Genomic DNA, 17,811 nt, shown 5'->3' with positions numbered 1-17,811 from the left:
TACGTAAAGGCAGCGTTAATGCACCGTCACTCGGGAGAGAACTCTGGATTTGATTTTTAGAAATAACGTTCATAAACCCGTTTCGGGGGCGCCTTCAACCTGAAACTCGGCCTACGCCACTAACCCGCCGGCACCGCGCTCGCCATCGGGCAGGGCCTCCTCTCCTCAGAAGGGCGCGGCGGGGAGACTCGGCTCCTCCCGGTGCTGGCGGGCCTCTCCTCACAGGAGCTGCGTGCGCGGAGGAACCCTCAGGGCGGGAAGCGAGGGAGGGACCCGCAACCGGCTTCTGTGCGACCAGGCCGCGCCGAGGCGGCCGCCCGTCCCCCCCCCCCCGGGGGGGTTTCCTGCCCTTTCAGGCCCGCGGGGCGAGCCGGGGCGGCCGGCGGGGCCGGGCACGGCGGCCCCGTCCCGGGTCGGTCGGTCGGTCGGGACGCTGCCGGCCCGCCGCGGCCCGCCGGTGCGCCTGCGCAGTGCGGCGGCTCCTTCCTCTTCCCCCCTCCCCTCCCGCTCCGTAAACAGCGCCGTCACGTGAGCGGCCGGGCCCGGCGCGGCGCCGCTCGCCTGACGCCGCGGGGGCGCGCCTACGGGGCAGCGGGCACGCGGCCGCGCACCGCCGAGCCGAGCCGAGCCGAGCCGAGGGGGAAGCCCGCGCCGCCCTCTCGCCCCTCGGCGCGGCCGCCGCCGCCGCCTCCTTCCTCCGCCGGTCCGGGGCAGCGCTTGGGCGGCGGAGCGGGGTGAGTGACCGCCGCCGAGGCCGCGGCGGGCTGAAGGGGGAAAGGAAGGCGGGGTGGCGGGCCCGCCGCGTTGCGCGGCCTCGCTCTGCCTTCGCCGGGGCGCGGCGGGCGGGCAGGGCCGGGCCGGGCCGGGCCTGTCGCGGCGGCGGAGCCGCGGCCTGGCGGCGGGGCCCAGCCCGGGTGGGACGCGGCCTAGCTTCCGCCGGCGGCGCGGGCTGGGCGCGGAGGCGGCCGGCGGGCCTAGCCGCGGGCCCGGGGGGCGCTCCCCGGCCGAGACCCGGCCGCTCCGCTCCGCTGCGGCCCGGGCCCGGCCTCGCTGGAGCCTCCGAGCGGCGGGGGCTCGCCGCCCGCAGCCGCGCTGGCGCTGCCGGCCTTCCGCCCTCCCGCGCCGCCTCCGCTCGGGGCTGCCCTTCTTCGGCAGCGCCCGGCCCTGCCCGCCTCTTGTGCCGCCGCTGCCTTCTTGCCCCATGCGAACCCCGAGGAAGAAACGCCAATTTAGAGCCTGCTGTTCTCCCTGCTATTGGTCTGACCTGCTCCGGGCTCCTCCTCCCGTCTCTGCAGCTTAGCATCATCAACAATGCCTGTGCTTAACTCTTGTCTATTATAGGACCCGCTGTAGGGAGTGCGGGAGGAAAAAGGCGGTCCCCGGCGGTCCCCGGGGGGGTTCGGTGGCCTGCTGGTTTTCCAGACCCTGCTCTTGGACGAGGTGCTCTTTCTGAGGCGACGTCCCCGCGCTTCACGCTTGCTCCCGCAACGCAGATAATTAATACCTATAAGGCTGCGGAAGGGCCGTCGCTCACGTGATGGCGAGTGTGCTTTCTGGTACGGTCTGCGCAGCGGAGGCCTGTTGTAGCCGTGAGGTGAGGCGAGGGCTCGGAAGAAGAGCGCTCTGCGCGGCGTAGGCTGAGGTAGTAGAAATAGCCCGCAGAATGAAGCGTAAAAGCCAGGAAGGGGAGACGGGAACGTGGGACGACAACAGTCGTACCATGCAGATTGTCGTGGTGGTGGTGGTGTCTGTTACGTAGCTGTTGATCCATTGTGTAATCTCTGTACGTTTGCTTTCATAAAAACAGATGCTAACGTCGCTGAAGCGTGGAAATACTGTAGGACTAAATGCAAGGATGGTAAACGTGTGGCATCTCTTTAACACCACTAATTCACGGTTTGTTCTGCTTAAGAAATTAATCTGTTAAGATTCGGGACACACTGTGAGGGAGATCCTGATGCTCGTAAAATCAAATTGCTTGTCCTGTCAAAAGTGTTCTGTCGGTTAATTTAATTCTTGAAGGCTGCCCTAGATGATGCGATTTGAGCCGATGTGAACCAGAGTAGGAAGCGCGTTGGCGTGAGAGTTGTAAAGTTGAGGTTTTCTTACCGACTCTGCCGCTGATGCGCTGTCACTGGTATTGATTTCCGTTTTATCCCGTGACGAGTTTAGACTGTGAGCTCTGTTGGCCAAAATCTGTTACTACAGAGGACCTGAGTCTCAGTTCTGGCTTTTGCTGCTGTAATTTCCATAAACTTTGTAAGCATGAATGCGGCTTCTAGTGCTTAAAACACGGACACGTGGCAACTTAGCATTAATTTTCAGTTAGGTGCTCGTGACCTTAAACTTTAAAGTTTTGTATAGGAGGAAAGGGGAGGATGGTAGTAAAACCTGCCTGTGCTCAGCATCAGTGCTTATGAGGCAACGTTGACTGGTAGGTGGGTTGTAACAGTCAAGGTATCAGTGAGCACATGGGGTGGTCCAACATCACAGCTCCGGTGAGCAAAGATAGACATTCGGTACCTTTAGTTCTCTTTTTAGGTACAGGAGTTACTGAAAGACTCAGGTGAGGGATTTTTTTTTTTTTTTTTTTTTTAAACTGCCTGTGTTGTTAGCTCGTTTCGTGTCGATTAAGGTGCAGTTTCCCTCTTTTGCTGAAAAGTTTTTGTCAGTTATTGTTACTTATTATTTGATTCCTCTGTGACAGTGCCGAGTCAGCTTTTCCCATTTATTTTGGCATCTAAGGTGCTATTCACCCAAATGGCTCTGTTCCTTTGGTATACTTCTCTGACCAGCATTTATTACTACTACTTGAAGAAATAAATATAATATGGATTTTTTTAATGGAGTCTGTTACTGTTGTTATGACTAGTCCTTGCTCTCAGTCATTTGGCGTGCGTAAGCTGAAGGTAGGTGTTTACAGGACAGGAGACCAAGTCTCATATTTTGAGTGTTGCAATGTTTCCATCATAGTCCAGTCAATAACTAGCTATACAAAGGCTTTTAAAAGCACTGGACAGATTCAGTGAGTTGGAAGCAACAGACACTGTTCAGAAAGGTACATAAATGAAATGGAAAGAGTTGTAATGTTACTATCCTATCTTCAGCAGCTTCAGACTCCCTGATTCAGGTAGGTCAATGAAGTAGATAGGATCTTCAACATCTAGGATTTTGAGTATCCTAAATAAGCAATGTGAGCTTTTTTCCTTTCTTTGGTTAGGTTCCTTCAGATTTCCCCCCGCCTTTGTTACCTATTTAGGCGTTTTTTTTTTTTGTTAAATGTCTTTGTAGAAATATTTTATTTTTCTGAAGTTCACCTTCTGAGGACTTTGATAAACTAGATTTCTTTTAAAATTAACAATCATTAAACATACAGGAGCTTCTATTTTATGTTCTTAAGTTTAAAATATAAGCTAATATATGAAAGCCAAGTTTAAAATGTAAACTAATACATGAAAGTCACCCCCTGGGCTGAGAGGGGAGGAGAGAAAGTAATTACAGTGAATGTTATTTAAAAGTGTGAAACCTAACTTTTGCTTAGTAAAATAAATGGTGTAGGAATACTGTTAAAACTGAGTAAAATGTATGTAAAGGAAAATAATAAAATATCAAGACAAATAGATCTAACGAAAGTCCAAATATATAGCTGGAAAATTAAACACTTGCACATACCTGATGTTAAAAGGAGACCTAATTTAAAACGCAGTCAAAGACAGAGTATGCTTGGCCTGTACGTCAGCTAAGAAACACTCAAGATATAGTGGTATATACAATTTGTGATCATCTCTGCTCGAGGTGGATTTTAGATAGATTGTAGAGGCATGCCAATGCACTTGGATATCTCCACTAAACTGTTTTGCTCTGTTGCGATAAGAAAATAATACAACAAGTCCTGAAGTAAATTTTTGCCTCTTCCACGGACGGACTAAGCAATGAGAAACCTTAAAGATGTACACTATCTCTTGTCCAGATATTAGTCTTCCTTCTCCTCTAAGACTAGTTTGAAAGGAGAGGATATGCTTGTTTGAGAGCTCAGTTTCTTTCCTTAGCGAGTGATCATTCTGCCTATTTTAATTTTGGAAAGTCATTTAGAGCTGCTAGAGATGTAATGAAAAAGTAGTAAACGGGGACAAGATAAAAATCTGCCGTACCAGATCCTACAGCATGTTTATTTCATACCAGTATTTGTTGGGATTGGAGGCAATATTATGACATACCTAACAATTAAACTAATTCAACAACTGAAGAAATGAGTTTTTTAAGCTGGAAGACTCAGACCGAAAAAGAAAATGATGTTGAGAGCATCAAGAGATTTTATGGTAAACATAATGTGGAAGAAATTCTGGAAGTCACGTTTAACTGACATGCTTTTTCTCTTCAACAGGGTTGTTTTTAGTGATGGATCACTTAACGATGAAAGATTATGGTTGGTGGGTTACTTCTATGAGTACCTGTTGTTGCGGGGGGGGGAGGGGCTGGGGGCTGACTGAAACAAATCAGTCTCAAAAGCGTAAGAGAAATGTACTTTATTTAAGGAACTGAGGAGAATGCTATGTCTACCTTTAGCTTTTCTTGATGGTCAGATCTCATTGCACCCACACTCGGGTATCTTGCTGCGCTGTAGCAGTCTCCGTACGTGCCCTGGTCCTCCAGGAGCCAGCGGGCGGGAGATGTTTCACGTTTGGCCAGGCTGAACGTGGCTGGGACATCCTCTTCTGTCATTCCCTCCTTTGCCTCCTTCGCGAACGCTCCTCCTCTTGCTGGTTCTCCATACGTGAGACTTTTCATATTCTGTTGCTTCTGATTAACTACCCAGTGGGAAAACGCTTTCGAATTATTGCGCGACGGGAGTACGCTTGGTATGTGCGCTTCTGCTGTGAGTGATGCCAAGCCATTGGCCTTTAGGGTTCAAGGGGAGGACACAGCTGTGTTCCAGGGGAACAATACATTCCTCCTCAGAGCTGTTAAGAGTTATCTTTGGAAATAAGTGACCATGAAAAAGTTAACTGTGTTTTTACCTATACCTCTGGCTATTTTTCCTGGTGTTCCAAGTGTTTCAAATGCAATATAAACCATTCAAAATCCATGCGCTTTAGGCATTGTGTAAGAGAAGAATTTTTTTTTTTTTTTTTTGGTAGCAACTGTTTCTAACAATTGGCTGTCTAGCAAGAAATGTATCTTTCATGTGATAGTTAATCTAGTAATGCTAGAAACAATTTTCTAAACTTGGTATGCTAGAAGTAATTTTCTAAACTTGGTACTGTACAAGTTACACAAAGAATTGAACAGTGTTTTCTTGAACCAGGTAAAGCAAGGTTTTGATTTCATGTACTTTACTGGGACAACCTCTCTATTTTAAAAATCGTAGAACAAATTCTTTGATCTTAGATTTTGCGGTGGTAGGATTTTTATGCAAAACCACTTTGTTTATATCCTTACAATGACTTTTTGATGCAAAATTTGGATAGAACTTGTGCTTGATCATAGACTCATGCTCCAGAAATAAAGCTTTCAATAAAATTCCTCTTGAATTTTCTCTAATAGCTAGTTAGGAGTCACTGAAGGTGGCTGTGGCCGTTGCTTGTATAGTTGCTTTGGCAGTTAGTTATTTTGCAGTGCTTTTAGTGTTCTGAATAGCTACACGGTAGTCTTGCAAAACTGTCGGTATTCTTTTTTTGCCACATTGTTGAAGACAGAGGTTAATTTCTGTCAGCAGTGATTTTTGTAGCAAGAGCTGACATTCTGCTCCAGCTTTGCAACTTAACACTACTCCTAATGAAGTGGTCAGCACTGCTTTGGTAACAGCAATGTTTGGTAACAATTATATAAATGTTCCCCTCCTATCCAGAAAAAAAATATTATTGTAAATGTGTTCAAAGGCCCAGCCACTCTTTAATTTTGGGTAGAAAAGGTTTCTTACAGTAGTTCACAGGTGTTCTATTGCAGTGTCATTGACACTTGTTAGTGTCAGAGTTCACCATTGTTTTATCCTGTGTCTGTTACTCTTGTGCTAGGTTGATGCTAATATGAAAAAAACCTGTGGTTACAGGAAGGTGTTTTAAAGTACTGGATTGGGGCATTTATAATTATTTTCTTACTTTGAGCCATTGCAGCTCTTGTAGTTTATACTGTATAGTATCAGATTGTTGTAACTACATGGCATGATAAAAATAGATTATATAGAGCAGCATAGCACTTCCTCCGTTAGTTTGATGCTTTTTTTTATTGTCATATTTGGAAATTATTTTGACAACTGCGAAACAAATGTGGACTGCTATAGGTGCTAGTTGGCATGGTGTATATGTAGATCCACCGCATTGCTTGATAAAAATAGTCCATTTTTTGGTGAGGGAGCTTTCAAATTATAACATACTTGCTGCTGTAAGACTGTTACCTACTTAATGCACCTGGTTTGGCCTGACTTTCCTTCTTGCTGGCTGTTTGGTCAGGAGGATGTTTTGTGTTAGACTGTTTTGTCATGGTTAGTGTGTAGATACTGTAAAGACACCATGCTCTGCAAAGACATAGTGCCATACCTGACCATTGTTTTCTTCTGAGCTGCCCTACGGGAGAAGGAAAAAAGACTGACATTTTTTAAAAAAACAAACCAAAACATTTTTCATGCTCACCTGTAATTTTTGTAAATTTGTGAAATTAAATAAGTTACATAAATAGGGTTGAAATTGTAGCAGAGCTCTTACATGTGTATGGCTAGAATTTTCTGTGTTGGTTGCTAAAACAGAAATGTCCTATTAATGTGTATAAGGAAGCACACTTACTGTTCTGGTAAGCGTGGGCAGGTACTGGATTTATTTAGTGCCAGGTTGCTGGAATAGGGATCTAGAAAGTCATTCAAGCACTACAAACTCTAAATCTCACTTTTCCTTTAATTAATGCATTCATTAAAAAAAAAAAATGTCCTGTCTACTGTGTGGGAGGAGGAGGAGGATGAAGGAAGGAGTGGGAGAGAATGTGTGTCCTTTTTCTGTTTCCAAAAGCTTGAACAGCTTTGTGTGTGCCAAAACTGGTCTCCCAGACTTTCCTGTGTGCCAGATTAAGCCAGGCACTACTGCACTACTCCATTTTCCTTGCCTCTGTGGCCATATTTATTATAATTACCTCTCTCCATTCTAAGTATATGCTTATGCTAAACTTCTGAAGAAACATTTTGCTGACTTTTTTTTTTTCCATTCTGTTGTGTAGTTATACTTTCTTATTAGTTGAATCTCTGCTGCAATAGTTCAATTTCTGCTATATCACAAAAAACTGGTCTAGAAAATACGGAATCCTTTCTCGTAAAATGTGAGTGCCATCTTTGAATACCGTTCCTTAAGTTTTAGGTAAACTTCTTCAAAACTGAAGTTTCTAAAAGGCTTCTGGCCCTTTTGAAGCCAGCTCAGAATTCTCATATACTTGATTAAGGTCAGATTTTCATATAAAATTTTTGTGATTTTATTCACTGTAGTAGTAGGTGAAAAATAATAGAGATAAGGCCTTGCTGCTTAAAAATAGTTACTTTCTATGAAGTACTTGGTAGTTCCTCTATGTACGGAAATACAGTCCTTCTCAATTTTGTGCCTAGTACGGCAGGCTCCTGAGCCTTCTTAGCTCCATTGATGTTAGTGGAAGCTGACCTCCCTCACATTTTTACGTTTAAAGGTGAAGAAAGATGTGCGCTCACAGTGCTGCTAACCAGGTTCGCTTGTTCTTGATTTCCCCCTCCCTCTGGTGTCCCACCCCCTTGGGTTGGTTAAGGTTTAAACAAATTTTAGAAAGGAGGTGTTTTAGTCACCCTTGTTATATGCACTCTGTAGAAGCAGCAGCACTCTGATGCTGATAGTGGAGTTTATATTAACTTAGCATGGGATTTCTTTTACAAATAATCAGTTAGAGAATTGATTTTTAGATATGCAGTGGGCCATACTAAGCCATAAGCAGGTTTTTTTTTTTTTTTTATTGTTGTTACAATTCTAAAATACCTTAAGCATTCTTTATAAAACACAACAGCCAAAACAATTTGCTGGTTTCTTAGGTGTTTTACAATTTGTAGCTTATTTTCTTATGGTATTTTTCTTGTCTTTCTATAGGGCTGAAAGACACACAGGAGTCTTCATGGATATAGTTGATACATTTAACCATTTAATTCCTACTGAACACTTAGATGATGCCCTATTTCTAGGATCCAACCTGGAGAATGAAGTCTGTGAGGATTTTAGTGCAAGTCAAAATGTCTTAGAGGATTCGCTGAAGAACATGCTCAGCGATAAGGATCCTATGCTAGGATCTGCAAGTGCCCAGTTCTGTTTGCCTGTTTTGGATAGCAATGATCCCAATTTCCAGATGCCTTGTTCAACAGGTAAATCTTACAATTTTTTAAGATTACAATTTAAAATACAGTTATACTCTAGTACCAACCCTTTTTCATAATGTAGAAATAATAATTTGGGATTTCTGTCTCCTTCCTGCCCTTTTTGTTGCGCTGCTTACATGCCTGGCATGTAAAATATGTGCAGTTCTTCTTAACTTTGTTGCGTGACAATAGAGGAAGGCTCCTAATCTGGATCAGAAGTAATTTAGGCTTTGTTTTGACTACGTGTAAATTATTCCCAATTAAAGTTGTGATTTGTTTAGTCTAAGTACTGTGCCTGATCAGTGAAGTTGCTAGTCGTCTTCAAAAAACATAGCAATTCTGGGTTAGCAGTAGGAGCATGAGAGTTGTGCAAATTACTGCTTTGACCTTGGGGTTATTCTGTTAGTGCTAGGCCTTCTAGTACTGAGCTGACACCGGATTCTGTGTGTTTTGCTTTGGTTGGCTTCAAACAAAACCCTGGAATGATAATACAATTCTTTTTTTACTGTTTGGAAACACCTGATTTGGAACCAATTTAGAGCAAAGTTTTAAATAAAAATAATCTTGGGAGTTCTGGCGTAGTTTTGGAAAAGAAAAAAAAAATGAAAAAGGGTGATCCAGTCCCTAAAATTATTTGTATTGATGAATAGTTGGAATAATTACACTGGATTTAGTGTAAGAGACAAAATTATACTCTATGCTTAATAGTTTTTTTTTTTTTTATTGCACTGGAAGTTTAAAAAAAATTTTTTTAGGTTCATTACTGAAAAGTGTTGTAGATTATGCAGATAACTGATTATATCAACATTGATTTTTTTCTACTAACTTCTATGAACTGTTTCTGAAAATCTTGATAATTTCCTGATATAATATGTATATTGTTTCTACTAACAGACTAAATTCTCACCTTCACTAAATTAAGTGTTATTACAATATGGAAAACTGTAAATCAAAGATGATATTGACTGAGGCAATGAAAAAGTGAACTACAAAGCCAAAACAAGATATTTGATCTTTTTAGTACTTTAGTAGAACATTATCTGAGGCCATCCTTAATGTTTTCATTTATTCCTGCTGTAGTCTGTATGCTTATACATTTTGTCTGTAACCCACCAAACAAAATTGTATCACTCTTAGTGTGCATAAGACTGTACAACATACACAACTAGACCAAATTCCTCCTCTCTAAATTTTTTATTTCCTTCCAGTAAAACAGTGATGCAGATTCTTGTTTCACACTGCATCCTGTGCATCCTCCAGTCAACCTATACTGCATTTAAAAATTTTTGAATTAACTCACAGGGTACAGCTGGATATTTTGGAAACTATGGGGAGACTTTAGGGAGCTTTCTGGCATGTATTTCTCCTAGAAGTGATCAGCAGTGCAATGATTAATACTATTGATACTTAAATAATCACAATTAATTTTTTAAGGTCCCTTAAAAAAAGTAAGCTAACTAATTTACTTGGGGGCTACTATTTCAGGCTGTCTGCAGACTAAGGGAATCAAAACTGGTTTGATTTATGCTGAGTTAATGAATTTAATGTTTTGGTTTTAAATCTGAAAGCAAGAGCAGAGTGATATTTCAGTAAGTAAATTAAAACACGCAATTTGGAATTAATGTAGTAGGTAACGAAAAGGACATGAAATGTTCTTGCTGTTGCTTGTTCTTTGTAGGTCTTGATAAAAACTGTCCTTATTCTGAGATAGTAAGACTGCAGTATGTATTTACAGGTTTTTTTGTTGAGAATAATGATTATCAGTTTGAAGCAAAGTTTCTTTGCTTGTCTTTCTTCCTTGAGTATTTGTATAGCTCATGATTTATTTGATTTGTCTGAGACTTTTGGTGATCTAACGCAGCTTACGTGGTCTGCTGGTAAGAATGCAGTTGTGCAAGATGATAGTACCCTTGGTAAGAACTACCCATACAAAGGCTGCTTTTTCCAGACGGTATGCGTGAAAGCTCATCTCTATGCCAACATCAATTTGTCTAAAAAAGAAAAAAGCATAGCTCTTGCAAGAAAACTTGCCTTACTTGCATCCTTAGAGCTACGACACCATTGGCGTGTCATACAGAATGATAGTTTGCTGTATTCTGATACTTCCAGTTCTTTTTCCCCCACTCTATGTAGAATCTCACTATGAATTTATTCTCTAGTGCATTAAGCAGTATGGTAACAGAACATTTGATTATTGGCTCTTCTTTAACCTTTCACTAGGGTTAGGAGAGTACCTACAAAAATGTATTTTCAGTAAGGTTTTACTAGGTTTAGGTACATTTGTTATTATCTATTTATGTTAAGGAGGGCAAGACCTAGGAAATACTGAAATGGTAGATGGTAGTGTTTCTTACACTCTTGATTTCATTCCTGAAGAAAAGAGAGTGAATTTTTTCCAGAAGCACAGATTTATTTACCACAATTTATTTTAGACCTTGAAACAGTATTTTGCATAACCCATGCCTAGACCATGGAACAGTTTAATAAAAGGAGCAAAATGCTCGTGGAGATTACTTCAGAGGGCCAGCAAAGGACAGATTTGTCATGCTTGCTGCTCCACGAATAACTGGAATGTACTCTGTTCTGTCCAGTTTTTAAAGTGTTGAAGATTTCATGCTACAGCTTATTTGATTGCTGCAAGCAAGCTGAAGAGATAAAGGTTAAAATAGCTGGACTGAGGAGGTGATTTGGCTAAAATGGTATTGGGTCTCATGGATAAAAGGGAGGAGCAGAAGGCATGGCTCACTAATACTTCTTTGAAAGCCTGGTTTGAGCAGAATTCAAGAGTATTTGTAAACATATGCACAAAACAAGATACTATCTTTATATGCCTTCAACCCAAAGAACTTGTACCGTGTTCTAAATATGAAATTTCTTATGTGAACATGAGTACGTGTGAGTGGCAGAAGCTTTGAGAAGGCTTGTTTCAGGCCTGCTTACCCACATACCAAATTTCTCAGGAGCGTGACAACATTTTCTTTGCTTTACTTGGGAGATCAGGTCTTTTTGTCTAAGAATCCTTTCTTTCTTGCTCTTAAGTTGGTTTTGAGTTTGGGTTTGTTTTCTGCTCTTTTTCTTACTGCTGCATTGACATAGTTCTTGTTGGGTGGTATTTACAGGCCTAATCCAAACTTACTACTCATCAACATTGCATCTGTCTTGCTCAGCTTTAGAGTTTATATTGCACATCATTCACCATGAGCTAAGCTTTTTGTTAATGCTAAGCTCCTTTAATGGTGAGTTACCAGTTATCTGACTGTACGTGATGTGTACTGGCAGCAGTTGGTTGTATGTCCTTTAAAGAGTTCAAGCACTTGTCTGTAACACAAACGCGTGGATTTTTGTGAGTTGAAGTTTGATTTCTAATCACTGCTCATTAGAGGCATCTACCCAGAAAATGCAAGTTTTGTAAGTTGGATTATAAATGCTTCTCTTGGGGAGGCTGGTAGCATAGAGTCAGAATGGTTTGGGTTGGAAGGGACCTTTAAAGGTCATCTAGTCCAAGCCATTCAACTCGGATCAGGTTGCTCAGAGCCCCGTCCAACCTGGCCTTGAACACTTCCAGGGATGGGGCATCTACCACCTCTCTGGGCAACCTGTTCCAGTGTTTACAATGGGGGCATTGTAAAAAATTTCTTCCTTATATCCAGTCTTCACAGGAGAGGTGCTCCATCCCTCTGATCATTTTTGTGTCCCTCTTCTGGACCCGCTCCAACAGGTCCATGTCTTCCCTGTGCTGAGCATCTCACAGTCAGCCGTACTGGTGACAACTATGACAAATAGCAAGGAGCATGAGAATGGATGTTTGTGGCCTGTCTATTGATAGGAAGAACTGTGTCAGTGGCAGTAAAGCAGTCTCATGTTCATGTCTTGGCCTGAATCCCGTTTGTGCTGGATCTAAATGGTTTCTTCAGTTAGATCCATTGCTGCTGGTCTTTGTCTCCTCTGTGAGCTTGCTCTGGAATTGCCACTGAGTAGTAGAATGGGGTTGTCTTGTTCAGCTGTGATTGGACAGTTACGTGTTTCGAGAAGACAGGATTCTTTGGAGGTGATCCTGGTAGTGGCTTTGAGCAGAGGTGGAAGTAACTCTTTATGACCCTCTCATGAGCTGGAAAGGGTATGGGTCAAATTAACAGACGTTATGCTGAAATCCTTTTAGGATGCGTTTGTGAAGAGTGACTGCTAAACTGTAAAGATGTAGTTGGGTTGCTGGTTTGTGTAGTTAGACTGAGCAGATGGCTGCTCTTACAGCACCATTAGGAAGTTTTCTGTTATTTCAGTGAATCAAGGTACAAGCAGCAATCCACAGATCTTACTGTTCACTGCAGCTCGTTGGAGCTTAGCAGTAATGGAGGCCGTTTACTGTCCTGAGGTAGGTATTAGCAGAAAGACCTAGTGTTGATAGTGGAAGTTGATACAGCTATTCTCTTGCAAGTTAAAGGACAGAATTTGACAAAATGAGGCTTTTGAGAATTAAATGAAACCCAAGTTCTTGAAACAAATGGAAGTGTCCCATATCATGTTTTAGGTGTCTCTGTGCTTCTGTTCATCCATGTGGTCAGGTGACTGTTCTTCCAAGATCTGAGCGACCAACACAGGAGGGTAGGTCATGCAGAACAGCTCTTGGGTGTCTTTAATGTTTGGGTGGTGTGGGTGGGTGTGGATGAGTGGTTTTAGGGTGGTGGTTTTTTGTTTTGTTTTGGTGGTTTGGTTTTGGTTTGGGGTTGGTTTTTTTTTCCTTTCTGAGCAATTCCTTGATCAGAAGTGGAAACTGTGAAGTTTAGGATATGACATAACTCTTGAGAGCAACACCTTTTTTCACCTTTGTATGGTACCTAGTGATAGGTTTTCTGTTTTGTTCTGTTATTTCTTGCTGGAACACATGCTGGAAGCTTATCCACTGATTTTATAAGCTTGCGAGCATAGCAGGTCAGACCAGTTGCATGCCAGCAAACTAAATAACGAGCATTCATCCTAAATTGGTATTTCTCAGCTATCACAAATTCTATGGCTTTTCAGGGTGTCATTTACTGGGGCAGTTTGATTCATTATACGTGTAATAGAGGGAATGGAATTTGAGTTGCTTATCATCTGGAGCCATTTCTAGATTTCGTAATAAAGTCAGACTTTTATTTAGTTTATGGATATGTTTATTGAATCAGGTTTTTCTCATAAATGGTGAGGAAGGCTGACCCTATAAGGCTGTACAAAGACTGTTAGGGACATCTTTTTAATTGCCCTTTTTTTCCTGTCCCTCTGGATTGCTGCTGGGAAAGTGTTTCCCCCAAGTGCTGTCTGTTCTTTCTAGTTTTAGCCTGTGTTTTCATGAGTACTGTTAAAAGCAGCATTACCTCTGCTAAAATTGCGATTACCTACTGCATCTTTGGAGCCAATCCAGTTGCTCTGACTACAAATACTTCTTTCCTTTAGCTAGTGTCCTGTCTGGCTGTGTTAGCCATTTCAGGCTCTTTTCACTAAAGCTAAATGTATGTGTATTTTTCCTCCTGCATATGAAGTAATTTTGAATGTAACCTTCAGACTGCAACCCAAAATTGGGTCTAGTTATTTCTCTCAGTTTTGTTACCTTTTCATGCCTTCCTTCCTCCAAGCTGTCTATGTGAACAGTTGTACAGTGTCTTGTGATCAAGGTAGTAACTTTCCTGCATAAAATTTAAATTTGCTATGTTGGTATTTTATTGAGAACCTGGAGAATATTTGGTTTGCATACTTTTCTGTTTGTAGGTAACAAACTACCAGTTTTCCCCATTTTAGGTCCTCCTGAAGGCTTTAGTTATCTATTCCTTTGGATCAGTTTTATGGATGGAGAGAGGTTGGATCTATGATAGGATTTGCAAGGCAGTTCATGTATTTACAAATCACACAGCTCATCTAAGGGCTCTCTTCTTAATGAAATAACTTAATTTCATTTAAAGTGCTTGGTTTGATGCTGTGTTTTTACTTTGTTGTTGAAATTTGTGCTTTACTACTCTTTATTTCCAAAATAGCAGGCTCCTGTGGCTAAATAATCCTTAAATCAGTAGCCCTGTAACGTAACTCCCATCTTTTTTAAAAATAGGGATTCAGTCCTCTGTCAAGATACATGCTGTATTAAGCTTATTAATCCTAATTGATTTTCATATGTTTTTATTCTAAAGACAGGAAAAATCCCTTTTTACAATTTAGAGGTTAATGGAGAATGGGAGTAAATGTTTAGTTAGTATTTCACACGGTACTACTGTGATTCTTTCCTTGCGCTGGGCAGTCAGTACAAGGTACTTGCAGGCAAATTCTCAGTTAAACAGGTTACAGGCTTACAGGAAAACTTTGGTAAAACAGTTGGAATTTGGTGTTTTCTTATGCAAGTTATATCATCAGTGACCTCATTTCTCTTGAAAATATATATTTTTTTTTCTAACACAGCATTTTTAATTCTGTTTCTTGAACATATGCATCACAAATGTCAATAGGAAAAAGGTTTTCATATAAAATATACCATCTTCATTTACAATCTCGAGACTTAGTGATTTTTTCAGTATCAATATATATGCTTCATTGTTTTACTAGAGTTTATTAGCTCTTCTTAAGGCTTACCTAGAGATGTGTTGGTTAGAGCTATAGACTGTTACTGTTCTTTTCATTGAAGCATAATGTTAGGTTTTTACATTATCATCCACATATAATATAGCAGAAATTTTAAAACGTCCAACCGTTTCCATCTAATTTGTGATGCTTGTAGAATTAAAATATGGAATCTGCTGTGGACTTGCTCAGTCCTGCTGTTAGCGTGATTCAGGTGGATGTAACATTTAGAACAACACAAAGCAGCAACAACAGTGGAGTTCTGTTCCGTGTGGTTAGCTAAGCAAAAGAAAATCAGGGCTAACATCTACAAAAAATAAATTTGTTTCTACACTTGAGATTTACCTTGACCAGTGTGTCAAAAACCTGAATATTTCTGTCTAATTTTGGCTGAAGATAATCAAGGGAAGACTTATGGTAATAAAAATAAAGATTTATAAATTTCAAAGATTTTGATGGTGATTTTAGGGGTATTTTCTTCTCCTTCCCTGTAGCAAGTAAGGCTTGTTTTCCTCAGTTTTACATTGCTAAAGAACTAAAAAATGGTCGTGCTTTTGTTTTAATGCATGGAAAATTTTACTTTAAATTTGCAAGTAAGCTATTTTTACTGTATGTTATTCTATTATTGTATAACATATATAAAAATGAGTCAGTAGCACAGCACAATATTTTGGAAATTTAAACAGAAGTAATGGAGAGACTCAAAATATTAAGTTGAAGGCCAGTGGTGCCTCTTCCAGTGTGAACATGTTGAATGTGATTTGTATTTTCCTTATTTGCAGCTTGTTCAGTTGTACCCTGGTGTACAACATTTTCTATTCAGATGTGGTTTTATTTCTTTATTTTTTCCTTTCTTTTATCTTTTAATCCTTCTGTCTTAATTTCTGTATTTATTACTGAGATAATCTTTAGATATTTATTACTAAGATCATCTATATCTCTTTCTTTTTAGTTCTGTCTGGTTTTGCTTTTGTTGGTTTACTTCTCCCAATGCTGTTTCTCTACCTCCACTTCTCTTTCATAATTTAATTTCCTAGTCCCCTCTGTATCTGTTACTATTCTCTGTCACTTTTTCTCTTCCCAGCAGGGTCTGTGTCGAATGCTCCTCATCCGGGGGCCTCATGGGGCTGTACTAGCCGAGTTATAGCTCAGGTGGTTTGAAATTAGCAAGATTCTGTGCTTCAAATTCCTCTGTAAAATTAAAGCTACAGCACAGAGTCTTGTAAGTATGAAAATACTTTAATTCTAATATTTCAAACTGTCTGTCAATAGTAGACTGAATGTGTCCCTTTTGGTATTAATAAAGGAGGGTGTGTAAATTCAATAACTTGAGCAAGAACATTGTAAAACCTGAGGCTCTAATGGCAGCCCTGAAATCTGGTCCAGAGCTGTTTCAGAAGTTGTCCGAGTAGTTCTTATTTGTCATGTTGTCTTCAGTACCTTAGTAGCTTAGTTCTACACTGAAGAAACAAAAGAGGATCTGAAAGGAGTCTCCTTTGTCACAGTCTGTTCCCGAATACCACTTCCATGTTTCATAGGAGCACTCTTTAATGAGAACGCTAATACCGAAGTGCAGAGCTGTTGGGAGGACATAGTCTTTGAGAACACAAGAATGAGCAGCCAGAGTTAGGGTGAGAGTCCATCTCGTTTAGTTTTCCATTTTGGACAATGGCCAGTATTAGATGTTTAAGGGAAAATAAAGTCTAACAGAGCAGTTACAATGTCATCTTTTTGCCAGTGTGTCCTTTTTCCCAGTGTGTAGCTTATAGCAAATAAGTGATTAAGGAACATTTGGATGAGTGGAGTAAGACTGGTATTATCAGTCCTCTGCAGCTTTTGTGTGATATCTGTGTATATATGTACACATGCACAGGCGTTAAGGGGGCTCTGTGGATTGGAAAGCAAAACCTGCCAGTAATTTCCAGAAACACACTTTTCCTGTAAACTGATATATACGATGCAGTAGCTAAAAATTATGGTTGAAATAAAATGAGTAACAATAAATTGTCAGCTCAAGAAACTCCAAGCTTTCAGGTCCTGGTGGCCATATAATTACAGAGGTCCAGAGTGCCAATTACCTGCTGCCAAGGTCAGCCTTCCTTAAGAGGCTGTGTAAAATCTTTCTAATATTTGAACTTTAAAATTAACAGGTTGTTTGGTTGTGGTTTTTTTCTTAATTATTCATGACAGGTGATTGTGGATTGAATTACAGTCTTGATAGACTTGATTATTCATCACTGTTTGACTTTGCTTTAGCAGTGTTTTACAACTTCCAATTTTTGTTATTCTAAAAGTATGCTCATTATTGTAGTGCCTTCACGAGAGCATTATTTTTTTTAAGTTGCAATAACATTAGACAGATCATCAGGCAGAGCATCCTGCTTATCAGAGCAGGAATTGACAGATTTTCTGAGACAGTCTAAAAATTCTAACAATTTTAAATTTCTATTAACTTCTTGCTTATTTTGATTTCTAAGATAAATTTATTAATTTAAATCAGTTTTAAGTAAGCAATTGTTAGAAATTTTTAGATACCTTATTTCTGTCATATGAGTTAGTTTATCTTGAAAATGCTTCTAGGTGGGTGTCTGAATAGTGAAAAATAGGCATACTTGGTTGTTTAGAGTCTGTGTTGTATTTGTCAGACCCTCCTACAAGTTCTGTAAAATCACTTGGGTATTTGGCTTGATCTCAAAAATTTCACATCCCACAGGGACCAGGATTCAGTAATCACACGTAGGATCTTGGGATAGGAGAGGCTACCATTGCAGAGCCAAACTTAGAGAAAGTGAGGAGAATGGCTGGTACAGTGGCCTGACTGCCTGTTAGGAAACTTATTTTCAGGAGCAACCTCTGGGATCCTTCTCAGGTTAGTGGAGGAT

General features: G+C 40.9%; 1 protein-coding gene across 11 annotated transcripts in view; it reads left to right on the top strand.

Annotated features, from left to right (window-relative positions):
• Positions 1-601: 601 nt before the first annotated feature.
• Positions 602-17,811, top strand: part of PHF3 (PHD finger protein 3) — a 50,970-nt gene continuing 33,760 nt past the window's right edge. The window contains exons 1-4 of one of the 11 annotated variants that reach the window (XM_041122026.1): positions 603-734; positions 1,342-1,594; positions 1,808-1,896; positions 8,088-8,356. In XM_041122026.1, the coding sequence (XP_040977960.1) occupies positions 1,538-1,594; positions 1,808-1,896; positions 8,088-8,356 (415 nt within the window). In that variant the 5' untranslated portion in view covers positions 603-734; positions 1,342-1,537. Of the gene's footprint in view, positions 735-1,341; positions 1,595-1,807; positions 1,897-8,087; positions 8,357-12,878; positions 12,953-16,132; positions 16,152-17,642; positions 17,799-17,811 lie in introns of those variants that run through there. The other 10 variants (XM_041122027.1, XM_030007190.2, XM_030007191.2 and 7 more) reach the window with 10 other exon arrangements.

Source organism: Aquila chrysaetos, chromosome 2, assembly GCF_900496995.4.
Source record: "Aquila chrysaetos chrysaetos chromosome 2, bAquChr1.4, whole genome shotgun sequence".
Taxonomy (NCBI): Eukaryota; Metazoa; Chordata; class Aves; order Accipitriformes; family Accipitridae; genus Aquila; species Aquila chrysaetos.
Note: the sequence above shows the minus strand (reverse complement) of the source record. Positions and strands in the feature narration are given on the sequence as shown.